The sequence below is a fragment of the Kryptolebias marmoratus genome, linkage group LG22, assembly GCF_001649575.2.
Source record: "Kryptolebias marmoratus isolate JLee-2015 linkage group LG22, ASM164957v2, whole genome shotgun sequence".
In the NCBI taxonomy this organism is placed as follows: domain Eukaryota; kingdom Metazoa; phylum Chordata; class Actinopteri; order Cyprinodontiformes; family Rivulidae; genus Kryptolebias; species Kryptolebias marmoratus.
The window spans coordinates 20,482,430-20,500,427 of NC_051451.1; the positions used below are offsets into that span (position 1 = coordinate 20,482,430).

The following is a 17,998-nucleotide window of genomic DNA, read 5'->3' on the forward strand; positions in this document are numbered from 1 at the left end:
GATTTAGTTTATCTACCATTGTTGGGGGTCTCAGCTTTCACTTTTCCAGGAGTGAGAGAAGTCAGCCCAAGCTTCTTTTCCAACTTCTCAGCTTGAGCTTTTAACCGAGCTTCTTGCCTTATCTTACGAGCAGATTTCACGGGCTCGGCCAGTAAACGCACCTGACACATTAGAAAGTCAAATAGTGATAATTATGTTTGCCTTTTGTTACAACAAACTAAGAAATATTACACAAACCTAAACTCCATAAGCTGCTTCCCCCCCCCACTTACCTCTCGGGGAAAGGAGGACAGAACCTGCAGAGCACCGCTTTGGATCTTGGCCCACTGACCCTCGACCTGCCCGAACTCGTCCCTGTCAGAGATCTTGTAAAGTGGCAGCACATGAAGCTGTTCATCCTCGGGTATATTACGCACTGATCGGTTATCTTCCTTTGTTAAAGTGCAAACCTGGGAAAGCACAACACAGAAGTCAAATTTTTCTTTAGTTTTTATTTTAATCCTAAATCATACAAACCTAAAAAGGCTGATCAAAAACCAAAAGACTTTGAGCTCTGAAACTGTTTGAGGCTTCTTTTCATAAGGTTACTGTTTACTCAATTTCTGCTTGGCTTCAGCACATCTAGAAAAGAACGGTATCTTTGAACTTAGAATTAAATACTGTGTATAAAAGTTACTCCGACACCAAGTGTTTGATCACCAGGTTTGGTAATCTGCTCCAGAGCCTGTTATCAGTTCAGTGTTTTTGGTTTAAGGAGCTTCAATCATTTATTGATTCTTTTATTGATGATAGATAGAAAAAATTGAATGAAACTATAATGAGTGGTTGATGTATTTTGTTTAAAATATGTAAAATAAAATGTAAACGGCCTGTTTTGAAGTTAAGGTGCACAGACCCTGAAGAGAAAAACTTCAGTTAACAAAAAAAAAAAAAAGATCATAATCAAGGTGAAGTGCTTTTTATTTCAGAGAAAATAAGTCAAGCCTGCTTACACCAAGAAAGTCCGGCTATGATGAGTAAGTATGTATTCCAACATATTAAAAAAAGTGAAATGATTTTCTGCTGTGTCAACATAATTAAGCTGGTTACATTATAAGCACCAAGCCTGTTTATAGTCCTGATTGAGTCCTGTCCTGTTCTAATGTAGATGCTTTTCTGCCGAGTGTGACAATCTCAGCCTGCTCACCACAGTGCTGCCATTGTTCATGTTGCTGGTGTCTTTGTGTGCGTGGGCGCAGAAATCCACACAAGCTGTGACCCCGGAGAAAGGACGACCCTCCTTCCTGCCCAGCCGACAGTTCTCCCCAGCTGCCTCATGTTCAACCTGCCAGGAGTCGAAGGAGGAAAAAAAGGTAAGCGTTTTAAACGTCCAATCTCAGTAAGACCTGAGAAAACTCATTGTGTTTCATTAAAAACAGTGAACCATGGATGTTGTCTGAGAAGGTACAAGTTAAAAGAAACTTTCCAAGTCAACTTTTTTGACTTGAGGAGACGATTCAAGGAATCTGTAAGGAAACTGTTCATTTAAACCACAGATAGAAAAATCCAAAGAACTCATCGGGATAATCAGAGCCAAGTCTGGCTATATAAAGTTTCACACCTGGTTTTGGAAAGCTTCAGGAGCCAGTTTTTTGTAGAGTGGAGCAAGATCAGTGGCAAGATTCTGGAGGTTGTTCTCTACCTTCTTCTCCTGAAAGGAACAAATTAAAGATTTTGTAGGCAGGCAATGACTGGCTTAAAAAATTAGATTTGTTTTATGAACTATTGTGCTTCTAGGTGTGGATGTTATATCCATCATTAGCCACTAGGAGGCAAAAATGCTTTATGCATTGCAGTAAAAAAGACTGATGTAATTAAATTTATATAAAAAACTTTAAATGTAGGATAGAAAAGGTGACCTGGTTATACACAATATATTCTCCAATACTGATATAATAAATGGATAGAAAGCAATAAATGTGGCAGTAGATGACTTTCTATCAGATTTATGAAAACATGACTTTTCACTGTTCGTTTCTGCAAATCAACACACACACACACACATGTTATGTCTCTCTATCTTTGCAGGGATTTTCCATTGACTTCCATTCATTTCTACACCCTAACTACAGCCTAACCCTGACCCTTACCCCACCCCTAACCATTACCAGTACTTAGCTAACCCTAAACCAAACCTAAACTCAATTCACACCTTAGTCCTAAACCTAACCCCTAACCCAAAAACATAATTTCTCCTCGTGGGGACCAGGCTTTGGTCCCCACAAGGAGCAGTTGGTCCTCACAAGGTAGTATATGTTAGGAAAATTGTCCCCACAATGTATCAAATACATGGTCACACACACACACACACACACACACACACGCACTTCCTCACCTGCTCCGGGTAATCTCCAAGCAGGCGAAACTTGCGGGGCACTTTGCTGCGAGCAAACTTACAGCCGTTGAAGTACATGCTCCAGGAGCAGCCGAAGGAGAACGAGGCTCCGCAAGTATCCGGGTCCAAACCCTGGCATGCACACGTGCGGCTGCAGCGACAGGGAGGATGGAGTCAGAAGGCGATCAAGAGGAAGCTAAAAAACCCCAAAACAAATGGAAAAGAGTACTCACTCCTCGTTGAGGGCACAGCGCCGGCAGGTGGGGGAGCCATATGTAAAGAGGGTCTCTGTGAGATCCTGGTACAGGTGGTCTGCCAGGGAGTGAGGGATCCCCTCCCATGCCAAAATGAGGATCACCAGCACGGCTGTGTCACAGCAGTGCCCTGGCCTTCTGCGGACCAAACACAGCAGCTTCTCCTCCTCGCTGGCACGGCGGATCACCTGACAGATGAGTTTGCATTCTTAGCCATAAATCAAGCAGGCCGTAACAAACACAAACAGCACAACATACAAACTACGTACCCATTTAGCAATAGGACACCCCTGGGAGCTCTTGCCTTCCTTCCCAGTGTAAACAACAACTTCCACCCTTACTGCATTCCCCTTGGCACCATACCTGTGGCACAACGAGACAGAGTACAGTTACATACATCAGTATAGTTTAATTACTAAAAACTGCAAAGCTCAGTGGACCTGACTTGTTTTTACCACTGTAGGTGTGAGGCGAGAAGCCACATTGTTACACAAACCTCTGTAGGTTCTTGCAGAAAAACTGTTTTACTCATAACAGCTTGTCTTTTTGGGACAAAAAACTAGTATCTGTCAACGAGCAGGCTGCATCTTGGTAAATAAGAGATGATGAATGACACCAGTTCCCAATTTAAAGCCTAGCATTCCCTGAAGAAATGCATCTTGCACAATCTGTTAGCTCTCAGAATATGTATTGAGGATCAGTCTGAGCTACTATCACATCAAACTTTAGCTCAATATCTGTAAAACTGACTGAGTCACAGTCATTTCTGAAGGTCAGCTGGTTGTGGCAGCCATCTTGAACTGGCTGACGACAATAAGTCAGACAAAGCAGAAGCTGCAGCTGCAGCTCAAATGATTTTAAGCACAGTTTCCTCCAGTTATTATTCTCAGAAGTTATATAAACAAAAAAGCTCAAGTATGTTATTTTATCCCAGTTATCCCTTAAATGGCAAGATTTGTGAGATTTTTCTGAACAGCTTATCAGAGGCTAAATTAACCTCTTTTGGTGTGCCCAGCTGTGATAAAAGTGACATGTATGTCACCAGGTTTGAGCCAGTCAGATTGCTGTTACAACTTTTTAAAAATCACCTAGATGCTCACAACATATATTAAATTCCAAACTTGCTCACTGGAAAGCCAAGTGTTTGTAAAAGAATCTGACAGGATGTTTAGATTCCAAGTTTTCCAGCAGAGCAGTGAACAGATTATCACACTGCCTCTGGTTGTTCCCACAGGGCGTCCCGATGCTATCTCTTCCAAATGTTTGCACACAAGTGGCCTTTAATGTGATGTAAATGTAATTTGTGACACTCATTCTGGTGCCCGGTTTTTCAGCTCAGATTTTCCCATGACAATTTTAGGCACTTTCGTTGGAGAACAGTGGTCATCCTGCTCCATCTGACTGCTTCTGCGCCTGCACAGCTTCACACACAGTCAGCTGTAATGCACGGTGTGTTCTGACACGTTTCCATCATTAAGGATTCAGTAGCTTGTCCCACAGCAGCTTTTCCTCAGTTTCAGTCAACAATGACCAGACATCAGTGAGCCTTGTGTTATTTGCAGTGTCATTTGACCACCTTTTGGTTGTCCTTAATTGTCTCATGCTGAGAACATCTATTATGTCTTTTCACTTGAAAATGCTCTGACCCTGTTGTCCTGCTGAAACAATCAGGTGCTCACTCAGATCTTCATGTTTGCTCTTTTTTTTATTGAACCCTTGGCAGGGGAAATTGGAACATAATAAAAGTGTTTCACTTCATCTATCAGTGGTTTTATGATGTGGATAACTGTTGTATTCGGGGAAATTGACATTATATAAATCCCCAACTATAATCAAAGCAACTGTTTGTGCCCACACCTGTAATCAGAGGATGAACAAAAAATAATGTAGAATGTAGGGAGTGCTGTTCACTGTGTTAGTCTACATTTTCCAGTAGATAAACAATCAGAAAAGGAATATAAATGTTGCCCTAATTAGGTTTTTTAAAACAAATATTGAATTACTCCCATTAAAAAGTAATTTCTACCACTGAAAACTGCAACATTATCTGCAAACAAGATGTCATCTTGGCTCAAGAGCCCCTGTTCTCAGCTCTAGGGGTTTCCTGTTTCAGTGTGTTTGTGTGCGGCTGTGTGTGTTTTACATACATGTGTGTTGTGACACTCTGGGTGCACGTGTTAAGCTGCTCCACTAATGCTTCCTTTTATTTGAATTACCTGGCCCTTTTCATTCACTCTGTGGTTACTGTCGACTAGTGAGTTTTTAGCACATGCACATACACTGTAAAAAAATAACATGTTAGCAGTCACTCTACCTGTTCTCCATCAGTTCCCTCACGGCAGCAACACTGGGACCCGCCCCGAGATGAGTGTAGTAAGGGCCTTCCTCCTTTTCAATGATTTGGTCTGTGGGAAAACAGACAACTTTTCTATTAACACTGTTATGAAGTATTCATTCAGTTCAGGCAGATTATATCGCTTCATCAATGCTTCATCGGTGCTCTACAAAGTGTTCAAAAGGGCATTAGGCTACAGTGCCACATCAAGATATAATCTGATGCAAATACTGAAGCTATTCATTTACTTTCCATAGAAACAAAAAATTAAGCAGAACCAACTCACCCACGCACTGACAGGATGGAAGATCAGCCAGTTTTTTGGAAGGTGTATTGAGCAAGTTCTTCGTAGGGGTGTCTAGAAAACTCATGGGAGACTCCAGAAAGTTGTTGATGCTGTTCCTTGTTGGTGTCGACTCTGCCGAGTGGCCCTGAGCCCCATCAGTCGCTGTGGACAGGACAGTGACAGGTCCTGACATCTCCAACTTGTAGTAGCCCTGTTGACTCGGAGGAGGGGACTGAGGAGGCCCTGAAAACCCGTTGGCCAGCCCGTGGTGCTCATTAGCATGGCTGTGAGCAGCTGTTTCTGCTGGGTTGGTGTTCGGATCAGCACTGTGCTGCAGCCCACCACAGGGCTGCTCTACCTGAGATAACACGTGAGACTCCTCTGGTCCTGTAGGAAAACCATTGCATGGATTGTGTTGGTGACCATTAGAAAGAGGCCACGGCTGGTTTTCTTGACCACAAGTGTCATTTGTCTGAGTGACAGTGCTGTAGTTTTGAGCCTGCTGACCAAAGAGGCTAGCATTGTGAGCGTTACTGTGATAGATGAGCTGCCTCCTTCCCTCTTGAGCCTCAGCCAAATATTTCTTCAGATCAATTTGAGCCAGAGGCAGAAATAAGTTGCTCTTCTGGTGCTGGCCTGACTTCCCATTCAGGATCCTCTGGCCCCTGCCCCTGTAGGACATCTCTCCATTTGGCAAGCATTTTGAGAGAGGGGTCCTGCGGTTGATTCCCTCTTGCGACCCATCACCTTTCCTTTTCCTGGGCTTAGGGGGCGTAGCTTTAATTTTTTTTACAAGGGGCTTTTTCTGACTGGGGTGTTGCTGAGATTTGTAGTTGTATTTAATGGCTGAAACAGGTGTTCCCTTTGGAGGGTTGTTCTCTGACTGCTGGTTGTGTCGTGACTGGATGATGAAGGCCAGATCTGCCAGCTGAGCTGCCACTTCCTCCTCATCTCTGTTCCTTCTCAATTTATTGACACAACTATTTCTGTCTTCCTCAATCACCCTCTCATGGTCCTTACTGAACTTTATGTGACTGGGCTCTTTGTAGCTGCTTTGTGATTTGATGACATGAGCACCATAATTCTGCTCTGTCCACCTGCAGGATGTTTTATTATCAGAGTCAGAGCTCAGCCTCCGGGAGCACTGGATGACATTTCCTTGCCTGGCCACAGGAGGGCGTATCACTGATGTTTGGTGTAGTGGTGAGCTGATAACCGACACTTTGTTGTAGTGAAAGACTGCAGGAGAATTGGCTTCTTGTAGAGAAGTAGTTGTGTTGGAAATTGAGAAAGGGGAAGAAGAAATGGGATGTTCACAGTTACTTTCAACTTTAATGAAACCTGGGGTGCTTTGAGGTATAGCTGCCAGCTGAGTCAAGGCCTCAATAGCAACAGCCTGATCAAAACTAAGATTTCTCCTTTCTGCCAAAGACTGCACGCTTGGTAACAGGACACTTGGAGGAGGTTCATGCTTGACAGGTTGGGGAATCCTTTGCAAGTTAACAGGAGTGCTTTTTTGACAAAAGTTATTCTTTAAGTCGTCTTTTTCTGCTTTGACAAAGTGCAAATCTGCCGGCTCTGTTTTGATGGAGCGAAGAATGGAAGAACGCGAACCGAACAGTTTTTCCTCCAGTCCCTTCCTCTCTGTGACGGACAGACAGACAACAGCTGCCAACACCGACAGCGGATCATCACATGCATCCTCTGCATCACTCAGCCGTGTGGAGGTCTGCTCGGTGATCCACATCCACGGCTCCTCCAGTTTGATCTTCTTCAGTGGAGCTGGAACATCATCTGGAGGCATCCTGGGTCCGTTCTCAGAGCTGACTTTAGGGACTGCTGTGATTATAGTCCTTTGAAGCTGCTCTGAAGCAGTTGTAGTCCTTTTCCACGCAGATTTCAGAACAGAGTGTGACCCACTGGTCATATTAGCACCATTCGGTTTTATAAGGGTCTCATTTGAACCATTTGGAATAGTCACAGAAGAGCATATGTGTTGGTGAAGTGCAAGGCTGTTCAGATGCACCCCAGAGTCTCGTTTAATAAGTGCCGACTGTCCACCTTGGTCTGAGACCAGGTTGTGGGGAAGCGACAGGGCCGTGGGGGGAGATTGTATATGAGGTATGTGGCCTTCCTCCCCATCGTCCTCCTCTGCTGCCATGTGGGTGCCATCCATCTGTACCTTGCCTTTGCCATTTACTGACCTGATTTCTGGAGCCACCTGAGACACAAAGACAGAGAAAAATACATGAAAAGAGGCAACAAGCTATGGTAGCGTACCATGATTCAGCTCGCTCTAAACAGTCACGCTGCCCAACAGATTGCCTCCCAGCATGGCACGGGCATCTGCTGCAGACACAATCAAGGCTGCGGAAAATATTACGGCAAAACACTGAATCTGCTCTCTGTGCGTGCTGCCGCGGCGGAACTTTAAATAGCAAATAACATTCAGACGGCATTACTCCACAGGCGAGGCATGTGATCAGGTTACCTGCCTGGGATGTGGTGTTTTGAGAGTCACTGACCCACAGGTAGCCAAGAGCCAACGAGTAAACATTGTTAAACCACACACGGTTCACGAGCGCAGCGCTATCTGAGGGTCACTGAGTGCATGTGTGCAGCTTGCATGGGCATGCTGTGTTTGTGCTGGGCATGGAGGTGTGTTTCTGGGTGTGTGAGCAGATGTGCTAATTTATGCTGTTGCACAGAGACAACATTAACCACAGTGCATTGTTCAGTGAGTGGCACAGAGCAGCTAGTCTCATGAGTTAAGACAGATTCTGACTGAAGAATAATCAGCTAAAGGTCCAAAGTACTAGCACACTGACTACCATCAAAAATCTTGGTAAACACACATAATAAGTAACTTTGTAACTAATGATGCGTTTTCCTTTCAACACACTAGTCAGAACTTCAGAGTTTTGATCTCCCTTGTCTGTGTTCTGACTAGAGGATATGTCCATTATTATGAGCTGTAATACGTTCATGTATTCATCCCAAGTTTGCTCTAATAAACTAATGTGACAGCAGGGAAGCTTGGGACATGTTCTTCATCACTGTATACCTGGCAGAACCCCTCATTAAACTGCGTCCTGGCCTCTTCTTTGAAACAGTTTGCAGCAGGAGACGTATGCACCAATCTTATAGATCAAGAGAAAGCAGCAATGGCCCTTCAATATAAACCAGATGCTTGTGAGCTAACAGAACTAACAGAAAACCTCTTTGCTGGTCATATGTTTGAGCCAATTTTATTTCTTCTGATAGAGATGGAACAGCACCACCTTTACAATCATTTTAATCTGTTTAAATAAATATAATAAAATCGGCTTTGCGTTTAAAGTGAATCCTAAGCATGTGCAGCAAAGGTCAGTTTCAAAGCCTGCAAGACATCCTGTTTAAAATAAAAGCAGTATGTCTGATGGAAGCATGTGGTGAACAAATAATTAAACCATGTGACATGCCACATGTGATGACTTTAAGGCATGAACTGCCATCCGTGAGCAGGAATGTGCTGAAAAGTAAAAGATGAGCTAAAAGCCCTCAATTAAAGGTGGAAAATCAAGGCAGAGCTGAAACCGGAGAGGATTAATGTGGAGGAATATCCCACTACAAGCGGGAGATCTGGTACAGCGTAGTGTAAAGTTAGATTTAAGCTCTTTCTCAAGTTTCTTTTTTTAATAATAGGGATTGGGACAATATTTTACTCTGGAACCACAGGTGAAGGCAATGTTCCAAGGTATTTTTCCTGCATGTTACAATTACATTTTATCCACCTGTGAAAATCTGTACAATTTGGAAGCTTTTGACTGTGTTACTACATGAATGTGCTGTCTGTGTACTGAGCATATACAGGTACAGCTCAATTTGGATATCATAAAAGTTAATTTATTTCAGTAATCCAGGTAAAAAAGTGAAACTTGTACATTATATAGACTCATGACGCACAGACTGTATATTTCAAGCTTTTGTCTAATAGATTTGATGATTATAGTTTACAGCTAATGAAAAGCTAAATTTCAATTTTTTAGAGCATTAAATTAGTCCGTAAGATTGTTATTTTAAACTTTTACAGTACAACACATTTGCATCAAATGGTTATTTATAATGAAGACTGTCCGTGTTGGAGCTTGTTTTGTGAAACACAAATGTCAATGTTGTTAGCTTGACTCCTTCATGAGAGTTTCTCCCTGATTCTCCAAACCTGAGATCACTCTGACTTCTGTCTACTGCAGGTAAGATGCTGATTACTCATGAGTAATCCACAAAATACAACTTAGAAAAAATGTAAACTATCCCTTTAAGACAATTGAAATTGTTATAAAATGTCTACATCTAACACGAAATCAATAATTTTCATCAGTTTGGTCAAAATTCATAAAATCTTTTTTGTTTTAGACCAAAGCTCTTGCTAACTGACTCAGCTTTGATGAACCGAGCATTTCTAATGTTTTATACCATGTCAGACAACATCAATAACAAGGGGCTGGTTTGCAAACTCTCCATGGTTTATTAGATGTTCTTCTGTGCGTTTTGCACTTTGCACAAACTACTATCCCAGGACTGTCTCACCACAAGAAACACGCAGATTGAACAACAGATAACCTGAACATTTCCACAGCTGATACTTGCTTCACAAAAAAAAATGTAGAAATTACCCACTGCAGCATTTAAACAACACCCAGAGAAGAAGTAGCACGCCAACAGATAATGGAGGAAAAGTAACGTGTGTTCAAAGACAAAGCAGCCCTGGCTGTCTTCCAGCACTGCAGCAGACTCACACATGTCAGCGTGGATGCGGATGCAACAATTCACGCATCCAAGTGTTTATCATCCTAAGCTCGCATCAAAGTAAAGCTGCTGTTTTTAGTTATTTTACACTAAGCTGTATGATAACAGAAAGCCAAAGGCAGGATTGTAAATGAGGAGTCATGTGTTCTCATTTAGCCACTAGGTTTCTGGAGGGAGCTGGGTCTGTGAAGTGTTAGGGCTGTGTTTCTGTGCTGTGCTAGTTGTGTCTGCCTCAGGGCGTCTAAAGTTACCCTCACTCTCAACAACTGCACTGTTTTAAATGCAAACACACTCCTTTTCTTTCCCCCCGCCCGGCAAGCGCTGCTGTACCGGACAAAACTTTCTGAACGCAAAGATAGCTGAAGGTGATTGCTCAGAGACTTAACCTAGCAACACTACTGGGACCGCTTTGTGATTCCTAACAAGCCGCTGTGTCTCCAGAGAGTCATGTGTCTCTGAGGACGTTTGTAGGAGTGAGTACTCATTTACAACTAAACAACAAAAACAATGCCCAAATGTACACGCAACCTGAACAAATACAGTCATAAAAATCCCCAAACTCATAAAATAATGCCATCTGTGCTCCTTTTATTCACATTGTAAATGTGCGGAGCACTGTTGACCATCACCTTGCATCACTTAGAGAATAAAACAGTGAAAAAACAAAAAAGCACGCTTCCTTCCTGGCTGACACATGAGAGTTTCCTTCATTCATTCAGTGAGCATTTCCTGTCTGCGCGGCGCTTCATGTCACGTAGCCCAACACGCGAAACACAGAACTACATAAAAAGGATAAACAGTGACAAAGACCGATTTATGCAGGTGTGAATAAACCGAATGTACTTCAGAGAACTGGATCGCAGCCCTGAAAAACTTTTAGAGGTTAGGACGGTATGAGCAACAGAAAGACACAATAATAGCACAGTTAGCAGAGTAGTTTAAAGAAAAAAAAGGTGTGTAAAGTTAAAAGAAGTTACAATGTTATCTACAGAACTGACAAAAAAACAGCATGTGCAGAAATATGGACACCCAGAATAACAAAAGGGACAAAAAAGGGGAAGTAAGTGCATAAAAAAAACCCCAGGCAACAGCCTGAAAAGACATAAAATGAGTAGTTTTGGTGCTGAAGTCCTCAGTAATTTAGTAATAACACCTGCTTCCTTTTACAGCACTCTAATCAGCTAAATCCAGGGTGACATAAACAGAAACAACAGGGGTTAAACCTCTCTGTAGACAGTCCATCTGCGACAAGACAATACACCCCAGGGTGAACACTCCTCGCCGCCTTCACCTTGTCTGTCCTCCGAAGGAAACCCCTCTAGTTTAGGCAGGATATCCTTAAATGGTGCTGGTGGCCATTTTGCTTTGCCTTCCTCCAGGCTCAAGGAAACGCTGGCTGCAGTAATCGTTCGCAGGGCGAGCACCCGGGTGTCATGTCTAAGGTGACTGCTGGGAGCTGCTGTAACAAAGTGTTGCCACAGCAGCAGAGGCTGCGCGCACACACACAGACACACGCATGTATGGGATGCCTTTCGCAGATGCAGACAGAGCATCATCAGCCAATGGCATGGGGACCTTAGACGCTTGTAAATTATCTTCCATGCCTAGACTCTTCTAAACAAAGGATCCCCTATGTGGGCTTTTTTACTCCAGCCCTACGCACAGGGACTGGAGGAAAGCTGTGGAGCGGACACTGTGCACATGCTGGATCTGGATTACAACAAAACAACCCCATCACCTCTGAGATATTAACCCCTAAATGCCCCGTCCTTTCAGCTGAGTGACTCTTAAACTTCAGTTGAATTGGCTGACGTAAAACAATCATCTTAGCAAATCTTTAGGTTTTAGACTATTAGTTGGACAAAACAACAAAAAATCCAACTTAAGCTCCTTCATACGTTGTTTATATTTAAACGGCAAAAACATTCCCAAAAGTATGCGTTGTTACAAAGCTCTTTAAAGCAATATTCAGCCCATAAAGCAGATGCTAGCATCACATGACACTAACCCTGATCAGCATGCGTTTCCTTTCCGCCCACCCTCATTGAGTTTTAACGCACGTGACTGCTGATAAGGAACTGTTGAGGTCTGTATTTTTGTTATGAAGAAACCTTTATTATGTCATGCTTTTTCACTTATCCCATACAGGGACAAGTGTGTGGCACACATTTTTCTGCAGTTTCTTTAATTGCCATGTAATTAGGATATGCTTGAGACTGTATTGCGGGCTAAAAAGGTTCGCATCCCTACAACTTTTCCCCTCATTCTTCCTTATCTACCTTCAGAGGCTTTTTTGTTCTAACTTCTCAGAGGTAAAAACCAGTAGAAAAAATAAAGATCTAGCATTTCTTAAAGGAATGCATCTTGCTCACTGCTTTTCATGTCAAAGTTTTAAACCAAAATTGTTTAATGATGAGAAGGAACAGAATTATAGCCGTTTGAGTAAAACCTTGTAAATTAAGTTATGTGCAATTTCAAAAGATATTTCGAAAGATGTATTAAAGATATATTAGCTCTCAGAGTATGTGTTAAGGATAACTCTCAGCTACTATCACACCCAAATTGTAGCCTAATAATTGTAAAACAGACTGAGTTTTAGCAATTTTTGTGTTTCCTACGTTGGAGATGACTCCAAAAGTTAATCAGATGTAGATGTGCATTCAGTGATTACTTTCTGAGAGTTTCATTAAAGTTTCATTAATGGTTCATCAGATATTTTTCTAGCACAACAAACAAACACACACACACATACACACAAGCAAAAACATCATTGCCCAGTCGCCTTCTGTGGCGGGTAATAAAAAGAGACAGGAAGACGAAAAGCATAAAACAATGACAAAAGGTTATGAAAGGGTAAAGCAATGACTCGTCTCAGAGGCAACTACAAGGCCAACAAGCCGGGGTCACATGAGGACGAGGCAACACAAAGTGTGGTAAGAGCCAGAGCCTGACTTTAACACTGCAGCAACCAACCTCAACCGTGGGCCGGGCCTGGAGTGTGTTGCAGGCAGAGTGCAAGCGCAATGATAAAAAATTTAATTAGCTTCCAGGCTGCAATAAACACGACTGATCAATAAATAATAAACAGGCCCGAGTGATAAACAAAAACACGGTTTAGATAAAGGAGGGCTTGCGCACGCTGTTGCATGTTACAGCTCATTTACACTACGTCCAGTTTGGGACAACTTTAATGCAGGAATGTAAAGTTTCAAACACTGCGGTGCAATTTCAAAAAACCAAAAGTGCACTGCGTTCACCAGTTGTCCTTTTTTTATCACGGTCCAACACTTCGCTGTCAGTCAGTTAGTCAGTTAGAGGCTTCCAACTTATCACAGTGAAACTCCTGCATGGTGTGGCTGCACAAATATGTGGTTTCATAGCAAATATTTTCAAACCCAACGCCTTGGAGCAAAGCCAGGGAATGTCTGTTAGCATTTACATTGTCGCTGGCTGAAAAAAGTCGTAGATTCTTGGCTTTCCAGACAACGTAACCCTTGTTAAGTTTGTAGACAACTGAAGTGATAATTATGAATTACTACAAAAAGTACATGATTTCATATGAGTCATCTTCAACATTTAAGTTTTCACAAACAGAACACATCTGCAGACTAAACACTTGGACATGTGTTGCCGTAAAGCAACTTTTCTTTAGGATGCCTGTGACCTCAGACAACATTGTAAGGCATTCATAGTTATTTCATCACAAAATTGATTCATGCCTAAATCATCCAGGGACAATAGATGTTTTTAAGTCAATGAGCAGCCAACCCAATAGCATCACACAGCAATGAATCCATAACAGCCTGACAGACAGCAGTGGATGCACTATACACCCACTTACATCTGTGGTAACATTTTATTGCTAAGGAAACAAACCACAGCACAAATTAAAGCACATTAGGTTGGAAAAGGTGATTAAAGGAAATCTTCTTGTCACGTTAGAAAAGTGGATAAAACGTTGCAAAAGGTTCAAGTCTTACCTGACTTATTGTATGTAAAAACGTTTACGTCCCAGTCCGAATTAAAGCGTGTAAAACACGCATGCTTCTTGGTGTAACACACAGCGACAGTTACAACTGAGCTCTGCTCTGAATGGGAGGATGACAGCTCGTCCAACAGGTCTGACATTATTAACAGGTTACACCAACACAAACAATAATTCAAGCCTAAAATCCACACCTACTAACTGCTACTGGGTTCGTCAGCAGGCGCTTTTGAGGGTTTTTTTCCACCTACAGTGGTTGATAATAATAATACAGACTAAACTGATCTCATCAGAGGCAGAACAGTCACAAGTTTTAAGCCACACCTTATTTCTTTGTATTTTGCTTCCAGGGAGCCAGACCTTCTTGTAAAAATTTAAAGTGGTCTTGAGCAACAGATATCTAGTCTTCCTGAAGGTCTTTCAAATATTTCTTTAGATAATGGCTGATTATTTTTCCCCTCACAGTTTTAAAGCCACACAAAACTGACCTGAGAACTATTCAAGCAACAAAATGCACAAAAAAAACAACAACTTCAAGACAAACCTATTTCAAATCAGATCTTTGGGCTCTTTTTACAGCTTGAAGCAAAGACGATTTCCCTCATCTCTGTAGTTGTACTTGAAAAATAATAAGCATAACACTTTGACAAGAATAACAATGTGGTTTCACTCCACCAAGGTGACTTCCAGATATCTTTTAGTCAAAGAGTTAGAACGTCTGAACACAGCCTGCTGCGATTCTTTGAAAATATAGAATAAACCGGACAAAAGAATCACAAACAATAAACTGCCAGCTTCAAAATCTCAAGGTGAATAATGTCTGAATCAGAGTAACACGATAGTAGCATTGCAATGTTGGTTTTGTGACTTGAAAGGGGTGTCCTCCAGAAATAAAAAATAACTCAAGACCAGACAGTACCTGAGAGATTCATCTCCAGTCAATAGTTAAGTTATAAATAGCTTTTGGCATTTAAACATTTTGCTACAGCTAAAATGATATTTTATGCCTCCTAATCTGTCTGATCTTTGGTATTTTTTGATGTAGGAAGCTTAAACCTTTGCAGTAACTAAGTGGTAACTAAGTGACTTCAGATACAATTTAAAAGAGGTTCTTTCTATCCCAAGTTGTGTGTCGACAACATGGTTATATCCTTGAGTTTTGCCTTTTAATGATGGAATAATTCATATGTCAGAGCTTTTTCACTTAACAACATGGAAACATGGGTTTTCCGAAACAATAATGCTTTTGCATTTCGAAAAGTATCATTGGCGCTGTTTCTACAAATGTCTCCATCCACATGGAAACAAAACATTGTGAGTCAAGTATGTACCCTATTTTATTGTTCATCAGTCTGCTTGTTAAAGTTTTACAGCATAGCTAGGTTCTGTAGCACCTGCAGCCCAAACACAAGACTGGAATATGTCTTTATTATTATTATTTTGTTGTTACTTTTTGGGTCGTACGTTATTTTAGAAGTGGGGCTATTACATCATCACTTTTGGTTGCTGGGACTCCTAAAACATTGTTTTCATGTGGATGCAAGACTGAAACAATAAAAAGTTCTCACATGGACAGCCATTAAAAATGTTTCGGTACAAGGACAAGGCTGAAAATACACAAAAAAACCAAAGAAAGCTTGGAGTACTATTACTCAAACCAATGAAAAACTTACAAGAAAGGATACCTCCTTTGAAGTATATGGAAAAGTAATAAGCAAAATGATTCGAGAGTTTTGTACAATATTCTATGACATATAAAGACAGGCTTCTGTCTAACCATACTTTACATCTCAATCCTCAGACCATTCCTCCTCCTACACCTTCTCCAATCCATCATTCATAAATACTCTGTAGCTACAAACAATATTGCACTTTTTAGTTTTTCATCTACTTTAAGTGTCCCACATGTTTCTTCTCTTAAACAAACGCCCCAGCTCTCATTAGGAACATGTATTCTGGACATTAATCACCCTAAAGTACAGCTGACATGTGCAGCAAGCGAGGTAAAGAAGGTTGTTCTCCAACACAATCGTAAAGTGTCTCTGATACATGCAGAGGCTGACCAACTGGAGACCGGCCCAACGATGGATCTGTGCCAAACAGGAATGGTGCCAAAGCTTGTCATTAAAACCATCACTGCAGACGCTAATGTAAACTTGTCTCTCATTTGCATGGAAAAGCTTCAGATCTTTGCAGTTCGAGGTATTTTTCCTCTTTTTATGTTTGACTAAAGTTGGGAAATTTTACCTATTACATTTAGAGATGCGGATAAAACTAGTGGTACTAATTGGGGCGGATTTTGTGTAGGTTTGTGTGTTTGTTGAGGGTGAAGAAATGAGTGCTAACACCTATGGGAAAACGTGACGCTGTGCTTGGACCTGCCTCTGTGCCGCTCATCTTGTTGAAGCACGCTCAACCTCTCCCACAATCACACACTCAAACACCTATTTGCGCAGGTCAAAGGGCAAAAGACCAACTCACACAACTGTTTAGAGACCAACAAGAAAAACTTACGCAAACAGAAGCGTTGTGAAAGTTAATTTTCCTCAAAGGGAACCTTGAGACTAAAGTCTGAGTTACCTTAGAGGGAATGTTGTGAAGACAGCAAAGCCTGTTCACATGTCCCACCAATCTGTTTTCCAAAGGAACACCTGCAGAAACGCCTTTATGGTGACTCTGCACAGTTCTTTGCACAGTCCATACACACAAACAACAATAGATGCTTGTAGCTTTCACACTACCTATCTATTTTTTGCCAACCAGTGGTGCTATTTTAAGCACAAAGTGGATTCTCACCCACAGTTTCATGTCACATACAGATTATGTTATGTAAGAAACTACAATAACACTCGTTGAAGGACATGTTCCACACCACAATCTAAATCCACTTAGACTCAGTTTAGGGACAGACAGTAATTTGTTAGCATAGGGAAGACATTGGTTCTGATTTGTTTTTCTTTGTAGTCCATCTACAAATGGAGGGACGCGTTCACATCAGGTTTGTGTCTCCAGACAGTTCAGACTTCACCAACCTATCTCGAAAGGGTTATTTAATTTAAAGAAACCAATCAATTTAACATGATTTTGGTCTGTGGGATGAAATCAGAGTAAACACATGCGTGCATGAGGAGAACATGCAAACGCCCCATAGAAAGGCCCCAGGCCAGGTTGTGAATCTACAAACCACTGCTCTGCCGTGTCAACCCAAAGTGGTTTTAAATTTGTTTGAAACCCATTCTAAAAAAAATGGACCTAGTGTGTTTCTAATTCTAATTTTCTACTATCAGTTTGTGAAGAATGTAGACTAGCCAAAATACATTTTTGTAAGGCTGAATCCCAATTCACATGGCTCCTCACCACCCCCTGCATTTTCAGTGTTCATGCCAGGGGTTAGGGGTGTTCCAGTCCGATTTAGCTGATCAAAAATAGATTTTTCAGGGGCATATTTCTAACCAAGGGGTACGAGGTGTTCTAGTGAAGAAAGTCACATATGTAAGTATGTTCTCGAGTAAAAATATTTGATTCTCAAAACAGTATGTCTATTCTAATATATTATTATATTTTTCTTAAAATTTGGTAACACATTGGGAATTATCCTTATCAAGCATAAAAATATGGCAAAGATAGCAATGTATGCCTCCAATAAATACATTTTACTGTCCCAACAATAACTGTATTATCCAATTTGACGTATTTTGTTGTATTACATTAGGTGCTATTGTTGATCTTCTTTAACATGCATAAAATAGACAAATCTTCAAAAACCCACACATACCTATAAGCAGGGGTGGAAATTAGCACCCGCCACCCGCCAAATGCGGGTAAATATTTGAAGTGGCGGGTGAATTTGATCAACACACACGCCACTGTGGCGGGTTGGCAATTTGAACAGAAAAGGTGTTATTTGTCCTCCTGACATATAGGGGGCAGTAATGTGCTCGAGTTGCTGCTGTTACGTCGAGCCGCGTTCCCCTAT

General features: G+C 41.6%; 1 protein-coding gene across 1 annotated transcript in view; it reads right to left on the reverse strand.

Annotated features, from left to right (window-relative positions):
- The window catches only part of tet1 (tet methylcytosine dioxygenase 1), a 29,767-nt gene that overhangs the window by 3,170 nt on the left and 8,599 nt on the right, over positions 1–17,998 (reverse strand). Inside the window, exons 2-10 of the mRNA XM_017430475.3 lie at positions 5,250–7,470; positions 4,943–5,033; positions 2,898–2,991; positions 2,608–2,816; positions 2,375–2,525; positions 1,601–1,690; positions 1,187–1,324; positions 273–449; positions 17–161 (exon numbers count right to left, since the gene is read on the reverse strand). Coding sequence (XP_017285964.1) covers positions 17–161; positions 273–449; positions 1,187–1,324; positions 1,601–1,690; positions 2,375–2,525; positions 2,608–2,816; positions 2,898–2,991; positions 4,943–5,033; positions 5,250–7,470 — 3,316 coding nt within the window. The remainder of the gene's footprint in view (positions 1–16; positions 162–272; positions 450–1,186; positions 1,325–1,600; positions 1,691–2,374; positions 2,526–2,607; positions 2,817–2,897; positions 2,992–4,942; positions 5,034–5,249; positions 7,471–17,998) is intronic.